At 38.4% G+C, this 13,911-nt stretch overlaps 2 protein-coding genes across 6 annotated transcripts in view; one reads left to right on the top strand and one right to left on the bottom strand.

Annotated features, from left to right (window-relative positions):
- LOC143644635 (olfactory receptor 5M5-like) overlaps positions 1 to 13,911 on the bottom strand; it is a 384,306-nt gene that overhangs the window by 128,275 nt on the left and 242,120 nt on the right. The gene's annotated exons all lie outside the window — the stretch shown is intronic.
- On the top strand, positions 10,076 to 13,297 carry LOC143644631 (olfactory receptor 5P1-like). The gene is given in 3 exon segments (XM_077113859.1): positions 10,076 to 10,255; positions 12,230 to 12,743; positions 12,746 to 13,297. Coding segments are annotated over 2 exon segments (930 nt in total). The 5' UTR covers positions 10,076 to 10,255; positions 12,230 to 12,247; the 3' UTR covers positions 13,180 to 13,297.

Below are 13,911 nucleotides of genomic sequence, written 5' to 3'. Positions count from 1 at the left end.
GTAAGTGGTTCCTAGATTCCTGGCAGTGTACTGGGCACTTAACCAATCTGAAGCCCTTACTGGGACAGAGCCAAGTAGTGTATGGGCAGGATTCCTATATGCCCTGGATAATAAAAATAGCTTCCCATAAAATTGGATTGGAAACAGAGGGCTTCTTGAAAATGTTATCCACAGGACTGAGCCAAACTTGGTCTTTCTGAAGTGTCACAACTCCATTAGGTAACAGCCACATACCTAACTAACTACCCCCATAATGGACACAACACAATTACCAGTTTTCACAGACATGGGAGCACTGATATTGCTCCCAAAGCAAAAGAACATCCACCTGATACTTTAACCTTTCCCTTTGCCCTAATAGAAAATCTTGATCAAGATCTGACATGGTTTATTCACTCTGAGACAATCTTCAGCAAGGAAGGCAATGGATTTTCTTTATTGTAGCAAGCATGGGGTATAAAAGTGTCAGATAATGGATAACTGCAGCTTATTCCCTATTCAAATACCCCAATTTCTGTAGGGGAAGGGAGAACAGAACAAAGTGTCAAGAGGACTGAGCTGCATGCAATACTCCTAGTAGTAGAATATGCCCTCAATAAACATTTTCCTAAGGTTCATATTTTTACCAACTCCTGGTCAGTGGTTAATGGGCTAACTACTTGGTCAGGTCTTTGGCAAAATAAGGGCTGAAAATACAAGACTGAGAACAGTGGGAGTCAAGAGATGTGGGGTAAGATTGCCACACTCTCTCTCAGTTTGGCCATCTTGGTGTACCATATCTCAGCTTATACCAAGCAAGACAAGGAGGAGAAATGACACATTTCCAAACACAAGAAACTAACCAATCCACCAAAGCTGATGAGTTTCATAGAGAAGGGGGAGTCCCTAGAACACAGGCATGAGCCACCCTACTGAGTAGTCACAAGAGAGGTCAAGACATTGTCTTAGTTCTCCAGGGTTGTTATGACAAACACCATGAATGGGTTGGCTTAAACAACAATTTAGAGGCTAGAAGCCTAACATCAAGCTATCCATTGACCATGCTTTCTTCCGGAGTTTATAGTTTTCTGGTGCTGGATTGCCAGCAATTCTTAGAATCCCTTGGCTTCAGATGCATCTCTGCCTCCATCACATTGTGATTTTTCTCTCCTTTTCTGGCTTCTCTGTTCAATTTCCTTTGCTTATAAGGATTTCGGCCATATTTGAGTGAGGCTCACTTTCATTCAATTTGGCCACACTTTAATATCATCTTCAAAGGTTCTATTTACAAATGGGTTCACACTCAAAGGCCTCAGGATTAGAAGTTAAACATGTCTTTTGTGGAAGACATAATTGGATCCTCAACATTAATGAAGTCAACCCAACAGAGAGACATTTACACAAAGCTATGAGGGATGATACCATATGCCAAAAATCTAGACAGTAGGCCTACTATTTGGAGTAGAATTTCACAGAGAGGAAGGGCAACATCAGAACTGACAAATTGACTTTACTGAACCACTACATGCAGTGAAAGGAGCCATTTCTTTATCATTGTAAGATACCCATACTTCTCCTCCTAGTGTACCAACCTCTGCTAATATTAGTGAGGAGTGAACAAAACTTCTTTTTTAGCCTTTGGAAGTGCCACAAGTCATACACTCAGTCAGATCAAGGCTTCCATTTTGCCACAAAGCAAATACAGAAAATGGACATTACAAAATAACATTGCTTAGTTATTTTAGTTACTGTATCATCCAAAGGTAGCAGGTATCAAAGAATGATATATATCATCGAGAAAATCTGGAGGACAGTGGTCCCCCAAGTGGTCAAAAATACTGCCCATAGTTCCAATTCATGTCCCTATGGCATAGCTACACCATAATAAAGGCACAAAGCAAAAAAACACTGTTCTAGTTTGCTAGCTGCCAGAATGCAATATGCCAGAAACAGAATGGCTTTTAAAAAGGGGAATTTAATAAGTTGCTAGTTTACAGTTCTAAGGCTGAGAAAATGTCCCAATTAAAACAAGTCTATAGAAATGTCCAATCTAAGGCAAGGGAAAGATACCTTGGTTCAAGAAGGCTGATGAAGTTCAGGGTTTCTCTCTCAAGTGAGAAGGCACATGGCAAACACAGTCAGGGCTTCTCTCGCAGCTGGAAGGGCACACAAGGTGAACACATCTGCTAGCTTTCTCTCCTGGCTTCTGGTTTCATGAAGCTCCCCAGGAGGCATTTTCCTTCTTCATCTCCAAAGGTCGCTGGCTCATGGACTCTCTGCTTCATGATGCTGCAGCATTCTCTGCTCTCTCTGAATCTCTTTCATTCTCCACAATGTTTCCTCTTTTCTAGGGCTCCAGAAACTAATCAAGACCCACTCAAATGGGTGGAGACACGCCTCCACTTAATCCAGTTTAACAGTCACACTCCTGATTAAATCACATCTCCAGGGAGATGATCTAATTACAGTTTCAAATATACAATACTGAATAGGGATTAGAGGAAGTGGCTGACTTTACAAAATGGGATTAGGATTAAAATATGGCTTTTCTAGGGTATATAAATCATTTCAAACTAGCACAAACACCTGTCTAATACTTGCATCTTTTCCTTTTCCCTGACAGAAAATCCTGATCAAGACCTGACATGGAACACTGACTCTGGGACCATTCTTAGCCTGCCTTTGTTCATCAGAGCAAACAACCACTGCTATCTGGAGAGGTGTCTTCCTCTGGCACCCAAAGAGTTTGCTCTGCTAGAGGTACTGTGGAATTAACATGAACCAGCTCCTGACACCCAGGAGGTGAACTGGGTAACATCATTTGGATGATACCAATCAGATTCCCTACTACTAGCAGCAGATGACCTTAACGTCTATTCCTTTGCTGTACCCCTTCCTTACCTGAGATGTTTCTATACTTGCCAGTATCTGTTGGTAGATCATCCTAGCCCTGTAATCTACACCCTTTTGCTGACAAGGCATATCTGGAAACAACATAACACATAGTTTGTGAGTTTGAAACTGTTGTGTACCCCAGAAAAGCAATGTTCTTGAATCCTGATTCAATATTGTTGGGTGGGATCTTTCTGATAAGTTATTTCCATGGTATGTAACCACACAATTGTGGGTGGGAAGTTTTGATTTGGTTGGTTCCATGGAGATGTAGCTCCACCCATTCAAGGTGGTTGCTTACTGTAATCCTTTAAGAGGGAACCATTTTGGAGAAAGCTCAGAACCAACACAGAGAGAGACATTTGGAGATGCAGAAAGAAAACACCCCCCAGTGAAGCTGTTTGAAACCAGAAGCCTGAGGACCAGCAGGCACCAGCCACATACCTTCCCAGATTAGCCTTTCTTGAGTCAAGGTATCTTTCTCTGGTTGCCTTAGTCTAGAAATTTTTATGGCCTTAGAATTGTAAACTTGTAAATTAGTACATTCCCTTTATAAAAGTCAATCAATTTCTGGTAGATTGCATTTCTGACAGCATTAAGAAACTAAAACAGATTTTGATATCAGAAAGTCAGGTACTACAGTTTTCAAATACCAAACATTTTGGAATGGCTTTTGAAATGGATAAGGGGAAGATTCTGGAAGAACTGTGAGGAGTTTCACAGAGAAAGCCTAGATTGCTTTGAAGAAACTGTTGGCAGAAATGTGGACTCTAAAGATACTTCTGATAAGGCCTTAGACAGAAATAATGCATGAATTATTGAAAACTGGAAGGCAATCCTTGTTTTAAAGTGGCAAAGAATTTGGTAAATTGTGCCCTGGTTTCTCCTTGCAGCCTATAGTAAAATGTGATAGGAAAGAGACTAGCTGAGAACTGAACTCTTGGGTACAAAGGAATCAGAAATTGATGGTCTCCAAAATTATGGGCTTCCAGAAAGGGAGACCCCAGAGAATAATGCACTATCTGAGCATTTAACCAAATATGGAACCAGTCAGCCATTTCAGAAAAAGCCAGAATTGGAAATGTAGTTATTAAAGAAGGGGAAGGTCCAATTATCTGATGGGTGTGATCTGTGTATACTGCATGGAAAACCAACAAATTTATTGCAAGACCTGTATAAACAGAGCTACTGCCAGTCTGGACTAAAAGGGACAGAAAAGGGACAAATTGAAGGAAGAGTAACTTCCAAGACAGAACCACGGAAGCTAAGGTCTGAAGCCAAGAAACCTTCGGCCAGGAGAACAGACCTACCCATGCACTTGGAGAGGGTAAGTTTGCCTTGAAGGCAGAGGGTCAGAGGGTGGACATTTCACCTCAATGTGCAGGAAGTTTTAGTGCTCTAGGCCTCAGAGAGGTGGAACATATTCCTTGGAGACTAAGGAAAGCCTTGCTGCTGCCCCACTTTTCTGAGGGAGTTGAGCATGTGTCCCAGAGATGGCAGATAGCCCAAGTGCTACCCCAATGCTTAAAGAGGGTAGAGTCAAAAAAGGCAGTCTTCCCAAAGTTCTCCAAGGTAGAACTCTCACCCCAGTGTTTGGAGAGAACAGGGTCTCTGCATAGCCCCTTGGAAAGGGTGGGATTGACGCATTCTAAAATCCCAAGGATGAATGACTCTCAGACTTTGAAATCTGATAGAGTTTGTGCTGCAGGTTTTCAGAACTGTTGGGTCCAGTGACCCCCTGTGCTGGTTTGAATCTGTGGTAGACCCCAGAAAAGCCATGTCCTTAAATCCTCATTCAATATTGCTGGGAGCTTTTTTATTGTTCCCATGGAGATATGACTCACCCAATTGTGGGTATTAACTTTTGATCAGAGGGAGATGTGACTCCATCCATTTCAGGTGGGTCTTGATTATTTTATTGGAATCTTTTAAAAGAGGAAACATTTTGGAGAGAGTCCCTTTTTCAAGCCACGCAAACCACAGAGCCCATGCAGCCAGAGACTTTTGGAGATGAAAAATGAAAATGCCCTCAGGAGAGCCTGGAGAGAAAGCCAGCAGGGTTCACTATGTTTGCCATGTGCCTTTTCAGTTGAGAGAGAAACCCTGAACTTCATCAGCCTTTCTTGAGTGAAGGTAACCTCTTGTTGGTCCCTTAATTTGGACATTTTTATAGATGTGCTTTAATATGCACATTCTCTCAGCCTTAGAACTGTAAATTAGCAATTTATTAAATTCCCCCCTTTTAAAAGCTGGTTCATTTCTGGTATATTGCATCCTGCCAGCCTTTAGCAAGCCAGAACACCCCTGATTTCCTTCTGATCTCCCTCTGTTCCTCCTTTGTATATTGGCAGCGGATAACTTGTTCTGAGTTTTACAGGTCCAGAGCCAGAGAAAAATTTTGCATTAGGACAAACCATGCCTTAACTGACTTGATGAGATTTTGTACTGGTTTTGACTTTGTATTGTATTTGTATTTGTAATATTGTAATGGAATGAATGTATTTTGTATATGAAAGAGCATGCCTTTTTGGGGTCCAGAGGGTAAAATGTGCCAGTTTAAACTGTTGCATACCTCAGAAACACCATGTTCTTGAATCACAATTCAGTATTGTTGGGTGGGATCATTCTGATTGCTTCCATGCAGATGTGACCCACCCAATAGTGGGTAAGACCTTTTGATTAGGTTGGTTCCATGGAGATGTGTCTCCACCCATTCAAGTTGGGTTGCTTACTGGAGTCCTTTAAGAGGGAACCATTTTGGAAAAATCTCAGAGTCAATATAGAGAGAGACATTTGGAGATGCAGAAAGAAAATGTCCCTGGGGAAGCTGTTTGAAACCAGCAGCCAAAGGACCAGCAGACACCAGCCATATGCTTTCCCAGATTGACCTTTCTTGAGTTAAGATACCTTTCTTTGGATACCTTAATGTGGATATTTTTATGGCCTTAGAACTATAAACTTGTAACTTAATACATTATTTTTATAAAAGCCAACAATTTTTGGTTTATTACAATTCCAGCAGCATTAACAAACTAAAACACATGTGCACCATAGGGATACATGTAACAAAGGTTAGATTGGGGACAGGGAGAACCATGCTGCTGATTGTTAGGATTAGCCAATCCTATTATGATAACTGTAGATATCAACAGTGAGTCTAACACTTTTCCTAGCTCTACTACTACTAGCATCCAAGTTCTCTGGAAGAGAGCTTGAGGTATTTATTAGCGCTCCTCTTCCTCTGAGTGTCTTGGTCTTCAGTTTTCACCTCCTTAGTACCATAAGTCTGCCAAAATTTGTACTTTTCTTTCAGTGTCTTTCTGTTTAGCTTCTAATCCCTTCCTTTAAAAATTTAGCATACTCATGGAGTGAGAAAAATCTCTGAGTGTCAGGCTAACTTTTTTGCATCTCCCTGTTCTCTAGTACCATGGCCCCTTCAGTTTTGGCTGTATTGCCACCCTCAAACTCCATTTTTTTTGTCTCTTAAATTTTGTAGCTTCTCTGCCTCATGGTTGCAACCCTCATATTCTCATCCACTTATTGCTTGTAAGAATTTGCAAATGTCCCAAGAGGGAAATAACTTGTTGAATATAAGCTCTTCTCTGTGATTTTCTTTCTTTTGGGATCTTAGCTTTTTATGTCTTAGATGCTGGTCTCCAATGCCTTAAAAAAGTGCTGTCTCATCCTCCACAATTTTCTAGCTTTCCTCAGTAAGAACATTGCCATACATTATAGCTGCATAACTCTAGTCTCCACCTCTGTCTTCACATGGCCTTCTCCCTTGGGTGTCTCTGTCTCTATGTCTCATCTTCTCTTCTAACAAGGTCAACAGTTATATTGGATTAAGGGCCCACCTACTCCAGTATGACCTCATTTTAACTAATTACATCTGCAATGACCCTCTTTCCAAATAAGGTCACATTCTGAGGTACTGGGGATTAGGACTTCACATTTCTTTTGGGAGGATACAATTGAATCCTTAATAACCATTTTCTAATTGGATTGAGTATTTTCTTATAGCTGAGCTTAAAATGTTATTTATACATTCTGGATATGAATACTTTGCCAGATATATGATTTGCAAATACTTCTACAAATCTGTGATTCATCTTTCTATCTTCTCAAAGATGCTAATTTTTCACAGAGTAAAATTTTAAAATTTTGATCAAATTTAATTTATCAACTTTTTCTTTTAAAGATTATGTTTTGGTGTTATGTCTAAGAACTCTTTACCTAATCTTAGGCCATGAAGATTTTTTTCTAAAAAATTTTTACAGCTTTATATTTTATGTTTAGACCTATGATCCATTTTGAGTTCATTTTTGTAGAAGATGTGAGATTTAGGTTGAGATTTACCTATTTACACTTTTTTTCTATAAATGTCCCACCATTCCAATACCAATTGTTGAAAATACTAATCTCTTTCCAGTGAATTGCTTTGTGCCTTTCTTATAATTAGATGATTGTGATTGTGTAGGCCTATATCTGGATTGGATTCTTTATGCTATTTCACTGGTTTATGTATCTTTCCCTCTACTAATATCACATTGTCTTAACTATTTTGCTATATATAGTGAGCTTAAGTTCAAATAATGTGATTTCTCCAACTTTATTCTTCTTTTTCAAGATTGTTTTTGGCTATTCATTGACTGTCCATAAAAATTTTAGTATCAGCTTGTCTATGTTTATATAGTATCTTGCTGGAATTTTAATAGCAATTTCATTAAACCTATAAATCAGTTTTTGGGATACCATGCATCTTTAGCTATGTTGAGTCATCCAATCCATGAACATGGTATATCTTTCCATTGGTTGTCTTTCATAATGGCAAAAATAGAGATCAAGAGGAAAATTGTGATGCAGGTGCCAAAGTCCTCAATGAATGAAGCATAAGTGGGAGACCAATGGGGGCAGAGAAGAGTTGTCAGAGTTGGAATGTTACAAGCCTCAAGGAAGGAAATGTTTGGGATTGATCATGAAATAGAATAATTTGCAAAAAGTAAGAGGGCCCTTTCCAACTACGATGACTGTGATCTATCAGAATCAACACATTGAGACATTTTTCTCTATTTGTGATCTATCAGAATCAACACATTGAGACATTTTTCTCTGTCATATGCTTGAGAATGTGCTGAGTTCTTACACATTAATAACTTCAGTTAATTTTTCCACATACTTATGGCTTTCCTAGTTAAATCTTATGACAAGCCTATGAAATAGGAATTATGAACCCCATTTTATAGATCTTGAAAGTGAATCTTAAACAGGCTAAACAGTTTTCCTGGGCTCATACACTTTAAACTGAACTTAGGTCTCCTGATGCTAAAGGCCACAAGTGTTTATCAAACTATCTAAAGAAGAACCATTTTTCCCATTTCTCTATGGATAAATATTTATTAGAAAGGTAATAAACTAGAATTATTATAAATATTTGATGACAAGAAAAATATAAAAATACAAACCAAATTTTCATTATTAGATTCAACAGACTTAAAATCACTACCTCAAATTGCTGTAAAAGCGTATAAATGCTTATTCTTAACTTCTGTCATTTTTGTATCATGGACTGATGATAAACAGTTTTGCCAACTAGCATTAGTCCATGGACCAAATTTTGCATAAGCGTGAACTATGCTTTGTTTCTGCTTCTTCATATTTTGCATAGCTTTCTTGCTTCTACCTGCAGCCCTCAGCTAAGGGGACTGTTTTGCCTACAGAGATGGAACTAGGCCCTAGTGGCACTACCCCTGGTCTCCATTCTGAACCAGCTTTCAATTCCATAGTTCTTTGTCCAAGTCTCCAAGTCCCTGGACATGGTTACTATCAAGATCCTGAGAAATACACCCCTTGTTAACATCTGCCCATTTTACATATGCTGCCTTCCCTGACCAGCCCCTTAGATCCAAATATAGTCATTCTTTCTCCTATGTTTTTAACATATCTACTACATGCCTTCATTGTATTACTGATCATATTGTGTAATTAATCCCATCTGGATAGAGGTTTGTTTTGTTTGGTGTTTTAGAGGGCTGGGACTCGATTTAGGTTGATTGATTGATTGAATAAATGGATTATTAAATGACTGATGGGCCTGTTCTCAATGTCTTATGGCTCATGGAACAAAGTCCACTTCCACTGTCCAAAAAGACCAGTAATTCAATTTAATGATGAAGCAGGATTGAGCAGGATGTAGATATATTTAACAAAGATAGTTCTGGAGATTTGGAAACCGTTCCTTCTTATTCTGGTATTGCAATCAACCCTTCTATTTGATAACAACTTAAGTACTTTTTAACAGGACTGATGAAGTAAGGAGGCTGATATATTACAGAAAAATATTCTGATGGTTTTAGGTTGAAGGACATCTTTTCACATGGGGTCTAGAAAGCACATGGCACAAATAAATGGTACAAGAAGGAAAGAAGATCAGCACTAGGAAAAACTTGAGGGTGGAAAATGATGATTGTGTATAACAAAACAAATCACTTAGAGATGTCTCTGCTTACTGGAACTTGTCGAAAGAGTTGTATAACTGATAGATCCTAATGGTAACACTTAAGAGACATGTTAACAGAAGATTGGGTGTTTGAGATTAATTTAATCAAGCATCTAATATACTAGGGTTTACTGCCTGCTGCCTCAAAGAAGTGTGGGGCACTGAGATGTCTCAGAAGAGCTTCTTGAATTGTTGTGTTGAGGATTAGGGAGAAAAGGGTTCCAAGACATTTCAAAAAGAGGCAATCTAGTATATATTGAATTCCAGAATCATCTTTTTTTTTCTGCAATAAAATGGTCACTAAGGCAAAGAAAGGATTTTCTTTCCCGTTACTCCCCCTACCACCCTTCAACTCTAATGCTCCTTTTCTTTTTGATTCAAATACTACCGAATGGAATATATTCTAAAATCATCATGCAGATTCCAATTAAGCACATACGTTAATTATTCTGTATGTTCCCCATACTTCCAAGAAACCAAGAGCTGCATTCTTCCCTCTCATTAAATAAGACAAAAGGAATTCCAAAGGGCATCATGGCATACAGATGTCCCTTTGCGGAGGGCCAGCCTGGCCTTAATGAGTCACTTACCTTCACAAGTTACTTTCGTACAACAAACCCAAGGACATTTTTCTCAAAGGGACAAGTAATAATAGACTTTCAATAATTCTGAAATTCCAAATATACTTCTTTCTCCCAGCTTGTATAAAAAGACATCCATCCTTCTCCTTACAGTATATTTGCAATGACGTTTCTTGATGGACAGGAGCATTCAGTGTTTCACAATTGTCAAGTATTCAATCTCCAACTACCTATAAAACTAAACGGAAAACATCTACTTTATAAAGTTCTCTTTGAACTTCGGCATCAATAAATCTGCCTCTGAAAGGTGGGTACAGTAATCATGGGCTTTGCTAAAATAATTTAAGTATTTATTTGTTCAATGAGAAATGAAAAACAGTAACTACTCTCATCAACTTTAGCTCTTGGCCCATATGGAAACTGTGGCCTCAGTAAGAGATGCATTGCAGAATGGTCATTCTGGGCACCCAAACTAGGCTACTCAGGAGTCCCCAGGTACAGTATGAATGGTTTTCAGTAGCCAAAGCCATTGCTAAGCTTGTGTAACTTTATATTAGGCAAAAGTGCTTGGCATCTACAGCTGCTCATTAACAATGATATTCTTTGTCCTATTTTTGAAATATAAAAAGGAAATAAAGAAGAAAGTAGTCTCGCACTCAAAGTGGATGAGACTGGTACTCTATGCTTCATCAGTAGTGCAACTGAGAGAGGGGATATTTGAGTAGTTAGAGTCCCTGATCTAGGTGGGCAAGCATGGATGGGATGTAAACTGGAAAGATGTAGAAAGGACCCCCAGTGGATGGTGGAGAGGAAGGGAAAGTCAAGAATCAGTTAGACTATTATATAGCTGAGTGGTATAGTCCAGGACTAAGAAATCAACAGATTAAGTACCTCCCATCTTGTTTGTAGTAAAAATTTTCTGACATGGCTTGAAAAAATTTATACTTCTGATACAAATTTAAATAATTTAAAATTTACCAATACTTCCATTTTACTTAATGAAAAGTAGTTACTTAGCCCTGATGTATAACCAAATACCTTAGGATGCTTTAAATTTATCTTCTCTCTTGTTTTTTTTTTACATGGGCAGGCACTGGGAATCGAACCCGGGTCCTCTGGCATGGCAGGCAAGAATGCCACCGTGGCCCGCCCTAAAGTTATCTTCTCTTTTAATCTCACAATGAAGCTGCCTTCCCATTTTACAAGTATTGCATTTTACAAATGTAAAAACAGAGTCAGATTAAGTGTCATGTCCAAGCTAACAAAGCTGGCCAGTGGGGAGTTTGAGATTGAAATGTTGACTACACAGTCTCCAAATTCTTTTGTCAGCACAGACTGAAGTTCGGATGGCATGTACAATGAAAAAAGGGTTGGCCCTTTTTTCAACCCCACTGAACTCTGCTTGAGTCAACTGAGTCATTATACTTCAGCACTAACTTAGTCAAAGAACTCAATTCTGCCATCTGAGAAACTAAATGCTTTACTTATTCTAAAGTAAGAAATTTTTTAGTTTTTAAGAAATTAAAAATTTTGAATGCAGTTGCTAATAATATTTATTATTTATGATTAATGCTTAAAATCTTAAGAGCTGTAATAACGTCAAAAGAAAATTGTGTTTCTATGAGAATGAAAACCAGTAACATTGAGTATGAATTTCCGTGTCATGTTAACATGACTCTTGCAAAGTACAAAGTTGCAAGGAAACAAATGTAGAGAAATACATTTAGAAAAGGAATCTGAGCTAGATTTTGAAGCTTCATAAATAAAAAGCTAGAGTTTGGTGTATAATTCAGCTAGCATTTTAGCCATGAATATTATTTCTGAAAAATGGGAAATATTTTAACATTTATTAACATTTATTTAAAATCAACATTATTTAAAATGTAAGTTACAAAGGAATATACATGGTTATAAATATTTAAGTACTATTTACATATATATGAATTGAAATATAACAAAATGGACTCTGGAAGACAAATCTACCTAGGATTCAAGGTTTGAAAGACATTTTTATATAAATATCAAGGGAACAAAACATGTAGCTGAGATCCCAGAAAGTAAGGCTAAACCATCCTTCCTTTATGCAAGAGAAAAAAGCCCAAAAACCCAATCCTGTAAAACACCGATATTTACAGATTGGGCAGAGGAAGAAATCAACTATGAATGAATGAGGAATAATCAAAGAAAACCAGGAATGTGTGGTCATGAAGCACAACCAGGACTTTAATAAATGATGTAATGAACGCTTAAAATAAATGGATGATCCTATTTGCCTCAACAGGAACAATTCACAGAAGTGATGACGGCTGGAAATCACACAATTGTGACGGAGTTCATCATTATGGGCTTAACAGAAGACCCTACACTTCGTGTTATTTTCTTTGTGATATTTCTAGGAATCTATGTTGTTACCTTAGTAGGCAATATCAGCATAATAATTTTAATCAGAAGCTGTCCCCAGCTTCACACACCGATGTACTTCTTCCTCAGCCATTTGGCTTTTGTGGACATCGGGTATTCTACATCCGTCACACCTATCATGCTTATAGGGTCCCTTGAACATGGAACAGCCCTCCCTGTTGCTGGCTGTGACGCCCAGCTCTGTTCTGTGGTCATGTGTGGGACAGCTGAGTGCTTCCTCCTGGCTGCCATGGCTTATGATCGTTATGTGGCCATTTGCTTGCCCTTGCTCTACTCTACCCACATGTCCCCAGGAGTCTGCATCTTCTTAGTGGGGACATCCTACCTGGGTGGGTGTGTGAATGCTTGGACATTTACTGGTTGTTTACTGAGTCTGTCTTCTGTGGACCAAATCACATAGATCATTTTTTCTGTGACTTTTCCCCTTTGTTGAAACTTTCCTGTTCAGATATCTCCATTATTGAAATTATCCCTTCCATCTCTTCTGGATCTATTATTGTGTTCACAGTGTTTGTTATAATCCTCTCCTATGTCTATATCCTCACCACAATCCTAAAGATGCACTCCACTGAAGGGAGACACAAGGCTTTCTCCACCTGTACCTCCCACCTCACTGCAGTGACTCTCTATTATGGAACTATTACATTCATTTATGTGATACCCAAGACTAGCTACTCAACCGACCAGAACAGAGTGGTGTCTGTGTTCTACACAGTGGTGATCCCCATGCTGAATCCCCTTATCTACAGTCTGAGGAACAGAGATGTGAAGGATGCCCTAAGAAAAGTATCTGTCAGAGCATATTCTTAGGTACATTCTTAGAACTTTGGGTTACCTATAACATTTTTGCTTGCAAGTATCACACTTAGGAACTATAAGATGCTTTTCAATTGATTGCTTAAATAAAAATATTACTTTTTTGTTCTAAGTATCACTTTTATACATTTGCAAATTTTTATACTCCAAGTAGACACCTTGAAATCACCAGTGATGATGATGACGACAAAGAATATCATTGTTAATGAGCACCTGTAGATGTCAAGCACCTTTCCTAAATGTCATTTACTTAGCAAACATACACACACACTTAGAATAAGGCCTGGTGCATAGTGTATGTATGTTTGTGTATATAATATACATATAATAGTCTAAGTATATGTATATATATATATATTACCTCATATATCTCCCAACAACACTGTGAAGTAGTACTATTATTTCTATTTTAACAAATAAATCACCAGGGTATAGATACATTAAGAAGATAGTCCAAAGTCATACATCTAGGAAATTTTGGAACCAGCATTTGAATCCTGAAAGTCTAGTTCCAAAACCCCTATGCTTCTCCATTCAATTGTCACAGCCACTCTGTGATGCAGGTCTTTTAAATTTCTCTCAATTTACAGATGAGACTGACTTTTAGAGAAATCCAACAATTTATCCAGAAACATGTGGACTCAAGACCTCTGTTTCTGGGCTCTACACATTTTCCTTATATTACCACTCCAGGCTTCATTACTATTCCTGTTCCAGAGGATTGGG

This window comes from Tamandua tetradactyla, chromosome 8 (genome assembly GCF_023851605.1).
Source record: "Tamandua tetradactyla isolate mTamTet1 chromosome 8, mTamTet1.pri, whole genome shotgun sequence".
Classification (NCBI taxonomy): domain Eukaryota; kingdom Metazoa; phylum Chordata; class Mammalia; order Pilosa; family Myrmecophagidae; genus Tamandua; species Tamandua tetradactyla.
This window is presented reverse-complemented; position numbering and strand designations above follow the sequence as displayed.